General features: G+C 41.5%; 1 protein-coding gene across 7 annotated transcripts in view; it reads right to left on the minus strand.

Moving 5' to 3' along the window:
• The window catches only part of gabpb1 (GA binding protein transcription factor subunit beta 1), a 95,175-nt gene that overhangs the window by 23,462 nt on the left and 56,787 nt on the right, over positions 1 to 14,926 (minus strand). For 6 of the 7 annotated variants that reach the window (XR_010969741.1, XM_068018319.1, XM_068018318.1 and 3 more), the window contains 2 exons: positions 2,857 to 3,039; positions 1,875 to 1,990 (listed from right to left, as the gene is read on the minus strand). Coding sequence is in view for 6 of the 7 variants with exons in the window: in XM_068018319.1 (XP_067874420.1) it covers positions 1,875 to 1,990; positions 2,857 to 3,039 (299 nt within the window). In the remaining variant the exon portion in view is untranslated. The remainder of the gene's footprint in view (positions 1 to 1,874; positions 1,991 to 2,856; positions 3,040 to 14,926) is intronic. The other variant, XM_068018317.1, reaches the window with a different exon arrangement.

Raw genomic sequence — 14,926 nt, forward strand, 5'->3', positions numbered from 1 at the left:
TTGTTGGGACATCAGGTGGGAACAGGACTAAGCTCGGTTGTGATGTCACAAGAGCCAAATATTATACAGAAATTCATGAAGAGAAGCCACGGGCAAGGATTGCAGGTCTGCAAGCAACATGCAACGACACCCACAAGACAATGTTTACAGAGGAGGGAATGAAGAGAAGAATTTAGAATGAAACATCTCTACCTTGAGATTAATCCTCATGATTAGAAAGTACCATCAGGCTGAAACATGGGCCATTTTGTGTTAATGAAGGGCAGAAAGGATGGAGTTGTACTTCGATTTTGTTCCTTTAGTGATTATTGTGCAAGAACAGAATATTTGAAGCAAACTGCTGCCCAGCAGTGTCTTTTTCTGAAGGAATGCAGGTGAAAAAATGGACTTTCTTTTACATTTTTGGAGGACTATCCTACTCAAAAACTTTATATAAGCAAACCATTAATGAAGTCATCAAATGGTCCACCTAAGGTAAGACGCTGGCACCTTGGAGTGTTCAAAGAGGTGGCTGTAAAGATAGTGGATGCATTGGTGGTCATTTCCAAAATTCTATAGAATCTGGAATGGTTCCTGCAGATTGGAAGGTAGCAAATGTAACCCCATTATTTAAGAAAGGAGGGAGAAGGTAAATGGGGAACTACAGACCTGTTAGCCTGATATCAGTAGTAGGGAAAATGCTAGAATCTATTATAAAGGATGTGATAACTGGACACAGAAAATAATGGTAGGATTGGGCAGAGTCGATGTGGATTTATGAAAGGGAAATCATGTTTTACAACCCTGTTGGAGTTTTTTTAAGGATGTAACCAGCAGAATGGATGGGGGAACCAGTGGATACGTCTATTTGGATTTTCAGAAGGCTTCCGATAAGGTCCCACACAGGTGGTTAGTAAGCAAAATTAGAGCACATGTAATTGGAGGTAATATACTGGCATGGGTTGAGAATTGGTCAGTGGACAGAAAACACAGAGTAGGAATAAACGGGTCATTCTCAGGTTGGCAGGCTGTGACTGACTAGTGGGGTACCGCAAGGATCAGTGCTTGGGCCTCAGCTATGATTTGGATGTGGGAGCCAAATGTATTTCCAAGTTTGTTGATGACACAAAACTAAGTGGGAATGTGAGTTGTGAGGAAGATGCAAAGAGGCTTCAAGGAGATTTAGACAGGCTAAGGGAGTGGGCAAGAACATGACAGATGGAATATAATGTGGAAAAATGTGAAGTTATCCACTTTGGTAGGAAAAACAGAAATGCAGAGAATTTCCTAAATTCTTCTAAACTCTTAGCCGTTCTTGATAAGTCAACCCCTTCATCCCAGGAATCAGCCTAGTGAATCTCTTTTGAACTGCCTCAAATGCCGGTGCATCCTTTCTTAAATACAGCGACCAAAACTGTACATAGAGGAGGTTACAATTCCTGATATTTGTTATCACACGCTTTGATGTACAGGACAACAGTTAAGTTAGCAATTTCTAATCATTATTTAACTCGAAAGAAAACAGATTAATTGTAGCAAGTATTTGAAGGAGTGTTAAAATGAGAAAATAATGGTTGGAGAAAGCGGTCTATGTAACAGTGATTGCATTCCAGCTAAGGGGAAATGGGGATAGTGTGGGAAAAAGGCATTGAAGTGGATGATCAGCCATGATCATATTGAATGGCGGGGCAGGTTTGATGGGCTGAATGGCCTACTCCTGTTCCTATTTTCCTATGCTCCTAATGTGACACCATGAGATACTGGTGGGAAAGAACCAGTCATTGGAGTGCTTCAGATAATAAATAAAGGAAATAGCTACACAACAGATCTGACACTATCTAAGATTTTAGCCAAGATTACCCTTCTGGCTGAAAACTAAACTTTTGTGCACTTACCTCAATTTCTGTGGTGTCTGCGTGATTTTCAATTACTTCCACACACCGCCTCTTCATCAACGGCTCCTCAGTGACCACAGTCTCTTCAGCAATGTCAGTTGCTGGAACAGTCAAAACTAGAACACACAGAAACAGGTTAGATAAGACAAAAACATCAAAAACAAAATTCTCGGAAATATTGCAGTTAATTATTTTGGATTATATTTTAGATGGTTGCAAGCTGGAGATCAGCTTTTTTATGCATTCATTACTGGGATGTGAGCATTTGTTGCCCATCCTTAACTGCTCGAGAAGGTGGTAGTGAGCCACCTTCTTGAACCTTGCAGTCCTTGTGGTGTAGTACAGGGCTGACTTTTTTGTAGCGGATTTTGCTAGGGCAGTTAAATGTCAACCACATTGCTGTGGGTCTGGGGTCACAAGTAGGCCAGACCAGGTAAGGATAGCAGATATCCTTCCCTGAAGGACATTATTGAATTAGATGGGTTTTTACGACAATCCAGTAGTTTCATGGTCACCATTATTGAGACTGGCTTTTTATTTCAGATTTACTAATTAATTGAATTTAAATTTCCCCCAGCTGCCGTGGTAGGATTTGAACTCTTATCTCTGGAAATTTAGTCCAGGTCTCTGGATTATTAATCCAGTTACATAAGTGTTTCCCTGAACTGCACTTCAGTATGTAAAATATCTGCAGTTAAATATTTAATGTGCAAAATGATCAGTCATCTCTAACAAAATTCTCTAAAACAATATTAAAATGTATTTATTGTTGGTGTCAGGAAGTGCAGCCACACAATGTACTGCATGCTCTCTAATTCAGTCTGTAACAGTGACTGTGTCATACCTGCTTAATTATCCTGAAATGTTCAGCTTTGTAATATTTACCTTACATGTATTACCAAAGAAAGAATACTGGGAAATGATGAATAAACACAATGAGCTTTCACCCAGGCTGGTACTTTATCACTTAATTGCACTCTACCTTGTTGCCCATCCTGCATCGTCACAATGATTGGTTGATTCATGCTGTCACTGGCTGCCTGTAGGTTGCTCAGTTGAATATCATCAGTAACTATGGTAATCACCTGCTGACCTCCACTGCTGACAACTTGTTGAATAGCACTATCCACCGAGTCTGCTGTTACTACTTCTTCTGTGGCAACTGCTGAAGTAAAGTAAAATTAATGTTTTTCTTTTAATGCTGAATTTTGGAAATCGACATTTTCCACTTCAGACCTCAATATGTAGTAAACAATAGCCAAAACTTAGCAATTCTTTTGATTAAGTCGAAAGATTTTCCCCCGATCCAGAAGACTGTCAGATGACCTGCTACTAACTCTGTCAATCCTGCTTCTGGAAGTAGAGAAGAGAAGCACTGATTGACTAGAATTCTGAAGGCACATGACAAGAATTTTAATTTTGCATGTAAGGTTAAAAAACTGGGAGCCTATGAATCAACAGGCAGGTGCACCAGGTTGCCACCGTTTTGCAGAGTTAACAGAATCCATGTGAGCTCATCAACAAATGCCAAACGGTCATTCACACTTCAACTGTTACAGTTCCATAAAGGGTTAATTTTTTTTTGACTGCATTTGCACCAAGCTTGGAAGAATTAAAAAGCCCATGAAAAATTTCAAAGAGATGATCTTAAGGACAATGTCTCAGCTACAAAAACATTATGGTTAATTTTAATCATATTTAGCTTTGGTTGGTCTACTTTACTCCCTCGAGCTATTCTGGAATAATACAGAAAGTTTAAAATCATACATCACAAAAACAATGATAATAGTGTGCCATTTTAAAAACAAATAATTCTTTTGGAATTTCATCAATGACACAGTATGACAGTACACTTTAGCACCACACAGTGCAAAAGAACAGCAAGAGATAGGTTTGAACCCATAATCTTCCCAAACTACTGACAGAGGCACCAAGTAAGGCAAAAAGGTTGGGTGAGTAGAACTGGCCTCTGTATCCCTGCTCTTCAACATATTTCACCCAATAGTTGGGAGGCAGGTAAAATAAACAAATGGCAATCACTACATAAAAATGTTACTCAATATGGACCCAAAAAGCAGGAAAATGTAAACAAAATAAAAAGTAAACAATAAATTTCCAGACAAGCAATCATCCCCTTAATAAGGAGACGATTGATTATAATTCTCAAACTCATCCAGAATGCTGGGTGCTCCTAGTACAGTCCTGTTCTTGTCATCTACCAAAGTTCACAAAATGAATATATTATATGGTTGCAGTATGACACAGATTGGGACCTGAATAGTGATGGGTACATCACATTTAGGAAGGACAGGAAGCCAGGAAAAGGTGGAGGGATGGCTCTATTAATTAATTATGGTATTAACACAATAGAGAGGGATGACCTAAGTTCAGGAAACTAGGATGGAGAAGCAGTTTGGGTAGAGATGTGAAATGATAAAGGCAAGAAGACACTTGTGAGAGTGGGGTATAAAGTAACCTAACAGTAACCACATGGTAGAATGGGGTATAAAGAAAAAAACAGGAGCTTGTCAGAAAGGTACGGTGAAATCATGGGGGATTTTAATCTACATATAGACTGGAAAATCAGATGGGCAAAGACAGCCTAGATGAGGAGTTCATAGAATGTTTTTAGGATAGTTTCTTAGAACATGTTCTGAAGCCAACTAGACAGCAGGCTATACTAGACCTGGTATTGTGCAACGAGACAAAATTAATTAGTGACCTTACACTGAAGACGCTCCTCGGCAGCAGCAATCACAACATGATTGAATTTGACATTCAGTTTGAGGGAGAGAAGAGTGGGTTGAAAACTAGTATTTTAAATTTAAATATGGGGAATTATGAGGTCATGAAAGCAGAGCTAGCTAAAGTGAACTGGCAAATTAGGTTTACGGATAGGTCAATGGAGATGCAGTGGCAGAAATCTAAGGGGATATTTCAGAATATACAGAATAGATACATTCCAACGAGAAAGAAAAATTCCAAGGGGAGAACCCACCATCCGTGGTTAACTAAAAAAGTTAAAGATAATATCAAACTTAAAGAAAAAGCATATCATTGTGCAACGATGGGTGGCATGAAGATTGGACAGAATATAAGAACAGAAAAGAATGACTAAAAGATTAATGAGGGAAAACTTACAGTATGAGAGAAAGTTAGCTAGAAATTTAAAAGCAGATGCAATTGTCCATGACCGTATTGGTAGGAGTGACCACCGTACAGTCCTGATGGAGACAAAGTCCTGTCTTCACGCTGAGGGTACACGCTATTGGGTTGTGGCACTACCACTGTGCTAAATGGGCTGGATTTCGAACTGATCCAGTGACTCAAAACTGCACATCCATGAGGCGCTGTGGGCCATCAGCAGCAGCAGAATTGTATTTAACCAGAATCTGTAACCTCATGGCCCGGTATGTCCCCCACGCTACCATTACCATCAAGCCAGGGGGCCAACTCTGGTTCAATGAAGAGTATAGAACAGCATGCCAGGAGCAGCACCAGACATACCTGAAAATGAGGTGACAGCCTGGTGAAGCTACAGCACAGGACTACTTGCATGCCAAACAGCAGCATGCAATAAAGAGGGCTAAGCGATCCCACAACCATGGATCAGATCTAAGCTCTGCAGTTCTGCCACATACAGTTATGGTGGTGGACAATTAACCAACTGACAGGAGGAGGCGGCTCCATAAACATCCCCATCCTCAACAATGGGGGAGCCCAGCACATCTTTGCAAACGACAAGACAAAGCTGAAGCATTTGCATCCATCTTCAGCCAAAAGTGCAGAGTTGATGATCCATCACAGCCTCCTCCTGAAATCCCCAGCATCACAGATGGCAGTCTTCAGCCATCCGATTCACTTCACCTGATATCAAGAAACAGCTGAAGGCACTGGATACTGCAAAGGCGATGGGCCCTGACAACATTCCAGCAACAGTACTGAAGACCTGTGCTCCAGAACAAGCCGTGCCCCTAGCCAAGCTGTTTCAGAACAGCTACAACACTGGCATCTATCCGGCAATGTGGAAAATTGCCCAAGTATGTCCTGTACACAAAAATAAGGACAAATCCAACCCGGCCAATTACCGCCCCATCAGTCTACGCTCGATCATCGGCAAAGTGATGGAAGGGGTCGTCGACAGTGCTATCAAGCGGCACTTGCTCAGCAATAACCTGCTCAGTGACACTCAGTTTGGGTTCCACCAGGGCCACTCAGCTCCAGACCTCATTACAGCCTTGGTCCAAACATGGGCAAAAGAGCTGAACTCGAGGTGAGGTGAGAGTGACTGCCCTTGACATCAAGGAAGCATTTGACCAAGTATGGCAGCAAGGAGCCCTAACAAAACTGGAGTCAATGGGAATCACCGGAAAATTCTCCCCGGATTAGAATCATACCGAGCGCAAAGGGAGATGGTTGTGGTTGTTGGAGGTCAATCATCTCAGTCCCAGGACATCAATGCAAAAGTTCCTCAGGGTAGTGTCCTAGGCCCAACCATCTTCAGCTGCTTCATCAATGACCTTCCCTCCATCATAAGGTCAGAAGTGGGGATGTTCCCTGATGATTCCACAATGTTCAGCACCATTCAGGACTCCTCGGATACTGAAGCAGCCCACGTCCACATGAAGCAAGACCTGGGAAACATTCAGGCTTGAACTGATAAGTGGCAAGTAACATTCGCGCAACACAAGTGCCGGCAATGACCATCTCAAACAAGACAGAATCGAACCATCTCCCCTTGACGTTCAATGGCATTACCATCCCTGAATCCTCCACTATTATCATCCTGGCAGTCACCATTGACCAGAAACAGAACTGGACCAGCCACATAAATGCTCTGGCTACAAGAGCAGGTCAGAGGCTGGTAATTCTGCAGTGAGTAACTCACCTCCTGACTCCCAAATGCCTGTCCAGCATCTACAAGGCACAAGCCAGGGGTTTGATAGAATAGTCCCCACTTGCCTGATGAGTGCAGCTCCAACAACACTCAAGAAGCTCGACACCATCCAGGCCAAAGTAGCCCACTTGACTGGCACCCCATCCACCACCAACAACATTCACTCCCTCCATCACTGACACACAATGGCAGCATGTAGATGTGTGTACCATCTACAAGATGCACTGCAGCAACGCACCAAGACTCCTTTGACAGCACCTTCCAAACCTGTAACCTCTACCACCTAGGAAGACAAGGGCAGCAGATACATGGGAACACCACCGCCTGCAAGTTCCTCTCCAAGCCACACACCATCCTGACTTGGAACTATACGGCCGTTCCTTCACTGTCGCTGAGTCAAAATCCTGGAATTCCCTTCCTTACAGCACTGTGGGTGTACCTACACCCCAAGGACTGCAGCGGTTCAAGAAGGCAGCTCACCACCACCATCTCAAGGGTAATTAGGGATGGGCAATAAATTCTGGCCTAGCCAGTGACACTCACATCCCATAACTGAATTAAAAAAAAGTTAACAAAGTGAACTTTCGTCCTATAGAAATGAGTCTGGGGAATTAATAATGTAAGTTAAGGAGATGGCAGATGAATTGAACAGGTACTTTGTTCATCAGTCTTCACCATAGATGATACAAGTAACATCCCAGAAATAGCTGTAAATCAGGAAATGGAAGGGAGGGAGGAACTCAAGAAAATTACAATCACCAGGGAAATGGTACTGAACAAATTGTTAGAGCTGTACACTGATAAGTCCCCGGGTCCTGATGAACTTCATCCTAGGGTCTTAAAAGAAGTGGCTAGTGAGATGATTGATGCGTTAGTTTTAATTTTCCAAAATTCCCTAGATTCCGGGAAGGTTCCATTAGATTGGAAAATAGCAAATGTAACTCTTTTACTCAAAAAGGGAGGGAGACAGAAAGCAGAAAATTACAAGCCAGTTAGCTTAACATCTGCCTTAGGGAAAATGTTAGAAGCTATTAGAAAAACGTTATAGCACGGCATTTAGAAAATTCAAGGTAATCAGGCAGAGTCAAATGGTTTTGTGAAAGGGAAATCATGTTTAACCTATTTATTGGAGTTCCTTGAAGAAGTAACATGTGCTGTGGATAAAGGGGAACTGCTGGATGTACTGTACTTGGATTTCCAGAAGGCATTTGATAAGGTGCCACATCAAAGGTTATTGCAGAAAATAAAAGCTCATGGTGTAGGGGATAACATATTGGCATGGATAGAAGATTGGCTAGCTAACAGGAAACAGAGAGTAGGCATAAATGGGTCATTTTCTGGTTGGCAGGATGTAACGAGTGGTGTACCACAGGGATCAGTGCTGGGCCTCAACCTTTTACAATTTATATCAATAACTTGGATGAAGGGACCAAAGGTATGGTTGCTAAATTTGCTGATGACACAAAGATAGGTCAGAAAGTAAGTTGTGAAGAGGACATAAAGAGGTTACAAAGGGATATAGATAGGCTATGTGAGTGGGCAAAGATCTGGCAAATGGAGTATAATGCGGGAAAATGTGAAATTGTCCATTTCGGCCAGAAGAATAAAAAAGCATATTATCTAAATGGTGAGAGCTGAGATAGAGGGATCTGGGTGTCCTAGTGCATGAATCGCGAAAGGTTAGTATGCAGGTACAGCAAGTAATTAGGAAAGCCAATAGAATGTTATCATTTATTACAAGGGGTATTGAATGCAAAAGTAAGGAGGTTATGCTTCAGCTTATACAGGGCATTGGTGAGACCACAACTGGAATACTGTGTACAATAGTGGTCTCCGTATTTAAGGAAGGATGTAAATGCATTGGAAGTAGTGCAGAGAAGGCTTACTAGACTAATACCTTCTGGTTGTCTTATGAGGAGCTGGTTGGCTTATGAGGAAAGGTTGGACAGGCAAGGCTTGAATCCGCTGGATTTTAAAAGAGTAGAGGTGACTTGATTGGAACATATAAGATGCTGAGGGGTCTTGACAGGCTGGATGTGGAAAGGATGTTTCCTCTTGTGGGAGAATCTAGAATTTTGGGTCACTGTTTAACAATAAGGGGTTGCCCGCTTATGTCAGAGATGAGGGGAAATATGTTTCTCTCAGAGGGTCGTGAGTCTTTGGAACTCAATTCCTCAAAAGGTGGTGGAAGCAGAGTCTTTACATATTTTTAAGGCAGAGGTAGATAGATTCTTAATAAGCGAGGGGGTGAAAGGTTATCAGGGGGTGAAAGGTTATCAGGGGTAGTCAGGAATATGGAGTTGAGGTTACAATCAGATCAGCCATGATCTTGTTGAATGGTGGATCAGGCTCGAGGGGCCGAGTGGCCTACTCCTGCTCCTAACTTGTATGTTCGTATATAAATATATTAAAAATTCATCTAAGTTTTCTCCAGTGAGTAGCTGAAGCAAACAGCCTTTCTGTTGAAGTTTACTCTAGACGGGAGACAGTGGGGGACAGAGAGTCGGGGTTGCCGACAGAGAAGGCGCGACACAGAGAGTGGCGAGTACCACACAGAGGGTGCAGAAGAGATTACGAGGATGTTGCCTGGACTGCAGAACTTTAGTTATGAGGAAAGACGAGATAGGCTAGCACTGTTTTCTTTCTAACAGAAGAGGCTGAGGGAGACCTACTTGAAATGTGTAAAATGATGAGGGGTCCTAACAGAGTGGATAGGAAGCATTTTGGGGATAGTGATCATAACTCTAAGATATAAGGTAGTTATGGAAAAGGACAAAGATGGACCGGATTTAAAGGTACTGAATTGGGGAACGCCGATTTCAATATGATCTGGCCAAAGTGGACTGGAAGCAGCTACTTGTAGGAAAGTCTACATCAGACCAATGGGAATCATTCAAAAAGGAATGAGATCAGGGGCAACATGTTTCCGTAAAGGTGAAGGGTAGGACCAACAAGTCCACGGAACCCTGGATGTCAAGGGATATGGAGGATTAAATAAGGAAAAAATGGAGGCTTATGGCAGATTCAGGGCGCTGAAAACAGCGGAGACCCTAGAGGAGTATAGAAAGTGTTGGGGGGGTTAAAAAAGTAATTAGGAGAGCGAAGAGGGGGCATGAAAAAACACTGGCAGGCAAGATAAAGGAAAATCCCAAGGTGTCTTATAAGTATATTAAGGACAAAAGGATAACCAGGGTAAGAGTAGGGCCCATTAGGGACCAAAGCGGCAATGTGTGTGTGGAGCCGGGGGATGAAGGTGAGGTTTTAGAGTCATAGTGTTACACAACACAGAAACAGGCCCTTCGGTCCATCATGTCCGTGTCAGCCATCAAGCACCTATCTATTCTAATCCCATTTTCCAGAACTTGGCCGGTAGCCTTGTATGCTGTGGTGTTTCAAGTGCTCATCTAAATACTTCTTAAATGTTGTGAGGGTTCCTACCTCTACCACCCCTTCAGCTAGTGTGTTCCAGAGTCCAACCACCCTCTGGGTGAAAATGTTTTCCTCCAATCCCCTCTAAAGAGCCCCTTACCTTAAATCTATGCCCCCTGGTTATTGACACCTCTGCTAAGGGAAAAAGTTTCTTCCTATCTATGTCTCACAATTTTGTATACCTCAATTAGGTCCCCCCTCAGCCTTCTCTGCTCTATGGAAAACAACCTTAGCCTATCTAGTCTCTCTTCATAGCTGAAATGCTCCATCCCAGACAACATCCTGGTGAATCTCCTCTGCACCCTCTCCAGTGCAATCACATCCTTCCTATAGTGTGGCGTCCAGAACTGTACACAGTACTCCAGCTGTGGATATAATTGAGGATTACATTCATATAAGGCTCATCTGTTTTTGAACAAATTATCAGATAAGTAAGCCTGCTAGAAAGAATTTCAGGATCACACAATGGGTTGAAACATAGGAACAGGAGTAGGCCATTCAGCACGTCGCGCCTGCTCCACCATTCAATTAGATCATGGCTGATAACAGAATTGTTACAGCACAGAAGGTGGCCATTTGGCCCATTGAGTCTGCACTGGCTCTCCTAAAGAGCAATTTACCTAGTGCCACTCACCCGCCTTCTCCCCATAGCCCTGCACATTCTTCCTTTTCAGATAACAATTCAATTCCCTCTTAAATGCCTTGATTGAACCTGTCTGCACCACACTCACCGGTACTGCTTTCCAGTTCCTAACCACTCACTGCATGAAAAGGTTTTTCCTCGTGTTATCATTGCATTTTTAGCCAATTACCTTAAATCTATGCCCTCTAGTTCTTGATCCCTCCACCAATGGGAGCAGTTTTTCCCTATCAACTCTGTCTACACCCTTCATGATTGTAAAATTTCAATCTTCTGGCCTACCATTAATCTTTGCAGCCTTTTCTTTCAATTTGATACCATTCTTAACTTCCTTAGTTAGCCATGGATGGTGCATCCTTCTCAATGAGTCTTTCTTTCTCAATGGAATATAGCTTTGTTGATAGTTAGGAACTATCTCCTTAAATGTCTGCCACTACTTCTCTACTATCTTACCTTTTAACTTATTTCCCAGTCCACTTTAGCCAACTGTCTTCATACTCTTATAATTGCCTTTCTTTAAAACATTAGTTTCAGACCCAAACTTCTCACCTTCAAACTGAATGTGAAATTCTATCATCTTATGATCACTCTTGCCTACAGGATCCTTTACTATGAGGTCATTTATTAATCCTGTCTCATTACACATTACCAGATCTAAAATAACTTGCTCCCAGTTTGGTTCCAGAACATATTGTTCGAACAAATGGACCTAATATCCTCTCTGAACTCATCCTCTAGGCTACCTTTGCCAATTTGATAAGTCCAATCACAGTACCTTTCTTACAAGTCCCCATTCTTTCTTGACTTATATTGTCCTACAGTGTAGCTACTGTTAGAGGGCCTATAAACTCCCACCAGTGACTTCTTTGCTATTTTTTTTTTACTTCCACTCAAACTGATTCTATATCTTGATCTTCCAAGTCAAGATCATTTCTCACTAATTTTCTCAACCTTTATTAGGAGAGCTACCCCACCTCCATTTCCTTTCTTCACATCCTTCTGAAATTTCAAATACCCTTGAATATTTAGTTCCCAACCTAGACAAATATAGACCCAGTAAAAACACATATTGCAAAAACACATAAGAACTTAATTAAAACAAAGGGGCCAGTAACACAACAATGAACAGTATGTTGAAGCGAGATGAGTACAAAGGGGCACAGCACACAGATAGCCGAGGAATTGTAGATATGATTATAGAAAAGGTAATGAGGAGAATCCCAGAAACTAGGAAGTCGTCATGGACACCAGATATGATCAAACTCATAATAGACAATGGGAAACTGTGAAGTTTTGCACAGGCTCTCACTGAGCCAAATAAGGAATTATCATTATGTCATTGTACCACACCCCTAGTTAACTCTAATAGTTTAAGCTTTCCAGAGAAAGATTACATAGATAAAAACTTGAGATTTTACTCTCAAGTCAGAGCTGCTATAATTGTGCTCAGCACCCTGGGCTAGGGAGGGAAGAGAATCAGCAGGAAAGTCAGCCAGAGGTCCCAATTGTGATCATTGCTGAAGAATGAACTATGTGTCATTAAATAAGGGTTGGATAGAGTTGAGCTGTTCTGCCTCTCACAATCAAACAGGGAACTGGCTCTCACTGTTCTGATGCACACACAGAGTCTGGCTATTGGAATAAAGTTAACTGCAATGTACACCAGCATAAGTCACCACCATCATAGCATAATCTCACTGCATCAGCTATCACTATCCAAAAAAAAACCACTCCACTATTCCATTTTATCTTTAATTTCTCAACTCTTCCTCATACAATTGTGCTGGCATATGCTCCCAGATCTTTGGCAATTTCACACAGAATTTGGACAGGTACATGGGTGGTTGTAGTCCAGCCTGACTCCAATTTTCACTTTCTCCACTCTGACAGTCAAAATACCCAACAATCATTCTCTCTCCAAACCGTGTTCAGAAACTGTGGGGACAGAATAATATGGGGACACTTAAGGTGAAATAATTAATCAATAATGTACTACTAACAAACTAACCTCGGAGCTGCAGAGACAGCTTATCAGAAATGACTTCATAACTTCAGGGCTGCAGAGGCAGTTTATCAGTAGAAGTAGACTAACAAGCAGAAACTAACGGGGCAGCTGCAGGCTGCTTAATAGTAGCCTACTGTTCAGTGTGTGTGTTGCTTTTAGTTTTAGGTTAGTGCAGTTTAGTTCAGTTCATTGTTAAGTTTTCTGAAGATGTAACAATTAAGTACTGCAATAAAGTTTCTTAAAGCTACAGTCGGACTTCGTCTCTCTTTGTGCAACTAATGGGATCCAACAATTTGGCGTAGTCGGCAGGATCGCTGGAGGATAAAGACCAAAGCACTGGACATCGGACCTACATGGGCCCCGGAGGTAAGGGCTCCTCTTTGTTTTAAGAAAAAAAGTCCTGGGCCGTTGTCTAAGCTCGGTACTCCACCACGCGATCCCGAACCTTTCCGTTCCGCAACTCGAGACTCGGGGGAAAATGGAAACCCCTTATATATTCAGGCGCCTTATTCGGCGGTATTTGGTGTAATACCGACCCGGCTATTAAGCCCACGGGCTTCGAAGGAAGCCCCCTCGGCTCGAGTTTATCTGTAAAAAAAAAAAAAATTTCGGCGGTATTTGACGAGATAGACCGACCCCTGGCATTGATAAAATGACCGACGAAGGCAACCGACAGTTACCAACTACCGTCAAAGGTGGGCGGGCCCCACCTGACGTTCCCGAAGATGAAATATTTCGGCAGTTAAAAGAATATATAGAGCAACAGTTTAATTTGGCTAAAACGTACACTGAAATTGGGCAAAAAAATGGCACCTCCACGGGACAGTGGTCCCTGGAAGATATAAAGAGAGTTTGGGAAAGGATAAAGAACGGACCCAACGGTCCCTGGCCGATAAAGGCCAGAGGGCTCCATGACAAAGTTTATGGCAGAGTGACATAAAGGACTATGTTTTAGAGTAAAAACAAGTTCATGTGTCTTTGATTTGAATGTGTGAATGCTAGAAGCTTCCACGAATGATTTGAATGTCCCGGGGATGTACAGCTTGTGTTCTGTAGAACTGACTGTCTTTAACTCTTTGTTGTCTGGCTTTAATGTTGAAAGCATGGGTAATTAAGTTGTTTGGAATTGAATGGTTGAGAAAAGTGATTGTTGAGTGTATTCATTTCAATTTAAGATTGTGCACCCAGTAATGGGATATAAAATTGAATTATATTTTAAGTTAAAGTTTTAATTTTATTTTAAAAGTTGGTTTTGCAACCGTGAAAAGGCAAGGAACAATTTTCTAAGAGATAAGCTTCAGCCTTGAAGGTCTGAAGCTGTCTGGCAAAAATCCAATTTGAAGTTTAAAACACTGCTTTAATTGGAAACTCTGCTATTGCTTTATTTTGCAGTCTAAACTTGAAGACATGTTTTACTGACCATATTATGTAGCAAATGTCAGGAATTGGGATATTGGTTTAAGGGAGAGAAGGATAAACAAAGGTGATATAGGAAAGAAATCCTGTTTAAAGTTTGTGTAAGGAGTTGGTGTTAAATCTTTTGTGTTAAGAATGTTAAATAACTTTTCCTTTAGTTTTTGGTTTTATTACAGGCATTTGAAAAGGCGCCTGAAGAACAAACAAGAAAAATGACGTAATTTACCATCTTAAAAACAAAGCACGTGCTATTCTGTTCTGTGTGTAGTTAATAAGTATTATAAGTTAATAAGCCTGAATTAAGTTTATACTATTAAGGTTAATTGACCTGCTAAGTTGAAAAACTGGAAATTTTATTTGTGGCCACAAAGAACTTTCAAGTTTATGATGTCAAGTTTTGGAGGAGTCTTCAGTTCCGGACACAAGACTCGTTCATATAACATTGGCAGTTTTGATTTTTAAATATTTATTGCAGTGAATTGGAATTTGGAATCATCTTTGTTATAAAAAAAATCCTGGCATTAGGAACCTCTTACAAAAGATGTTAAAAATTTGAAAACAATTGCAGTTTGATCTAAAATGCTGTCTTTCCTGATGGAGATGCTTTCCTTTGAAGTTGATAAAGTTACTGATGATTTTGTTGTTTTCAAACCCTAAGGATACCA

Source organism: Heterodontus francisci, chromosome 38 (assembly GCF_036365525.1).
Source record: "Heterodontus francisci isolate sHetFra1 chromosome 38, sHetFra1.hap1, whole genome shotgun sequence".
NCBI classification, from domain to species: domain Eukaryota; kingdom Metazoa; phylum Chordata; class Chondrichthyes; order Heterodontiformes; family Heterodontidae; genus Heterodontus; species Heterodontus francisci.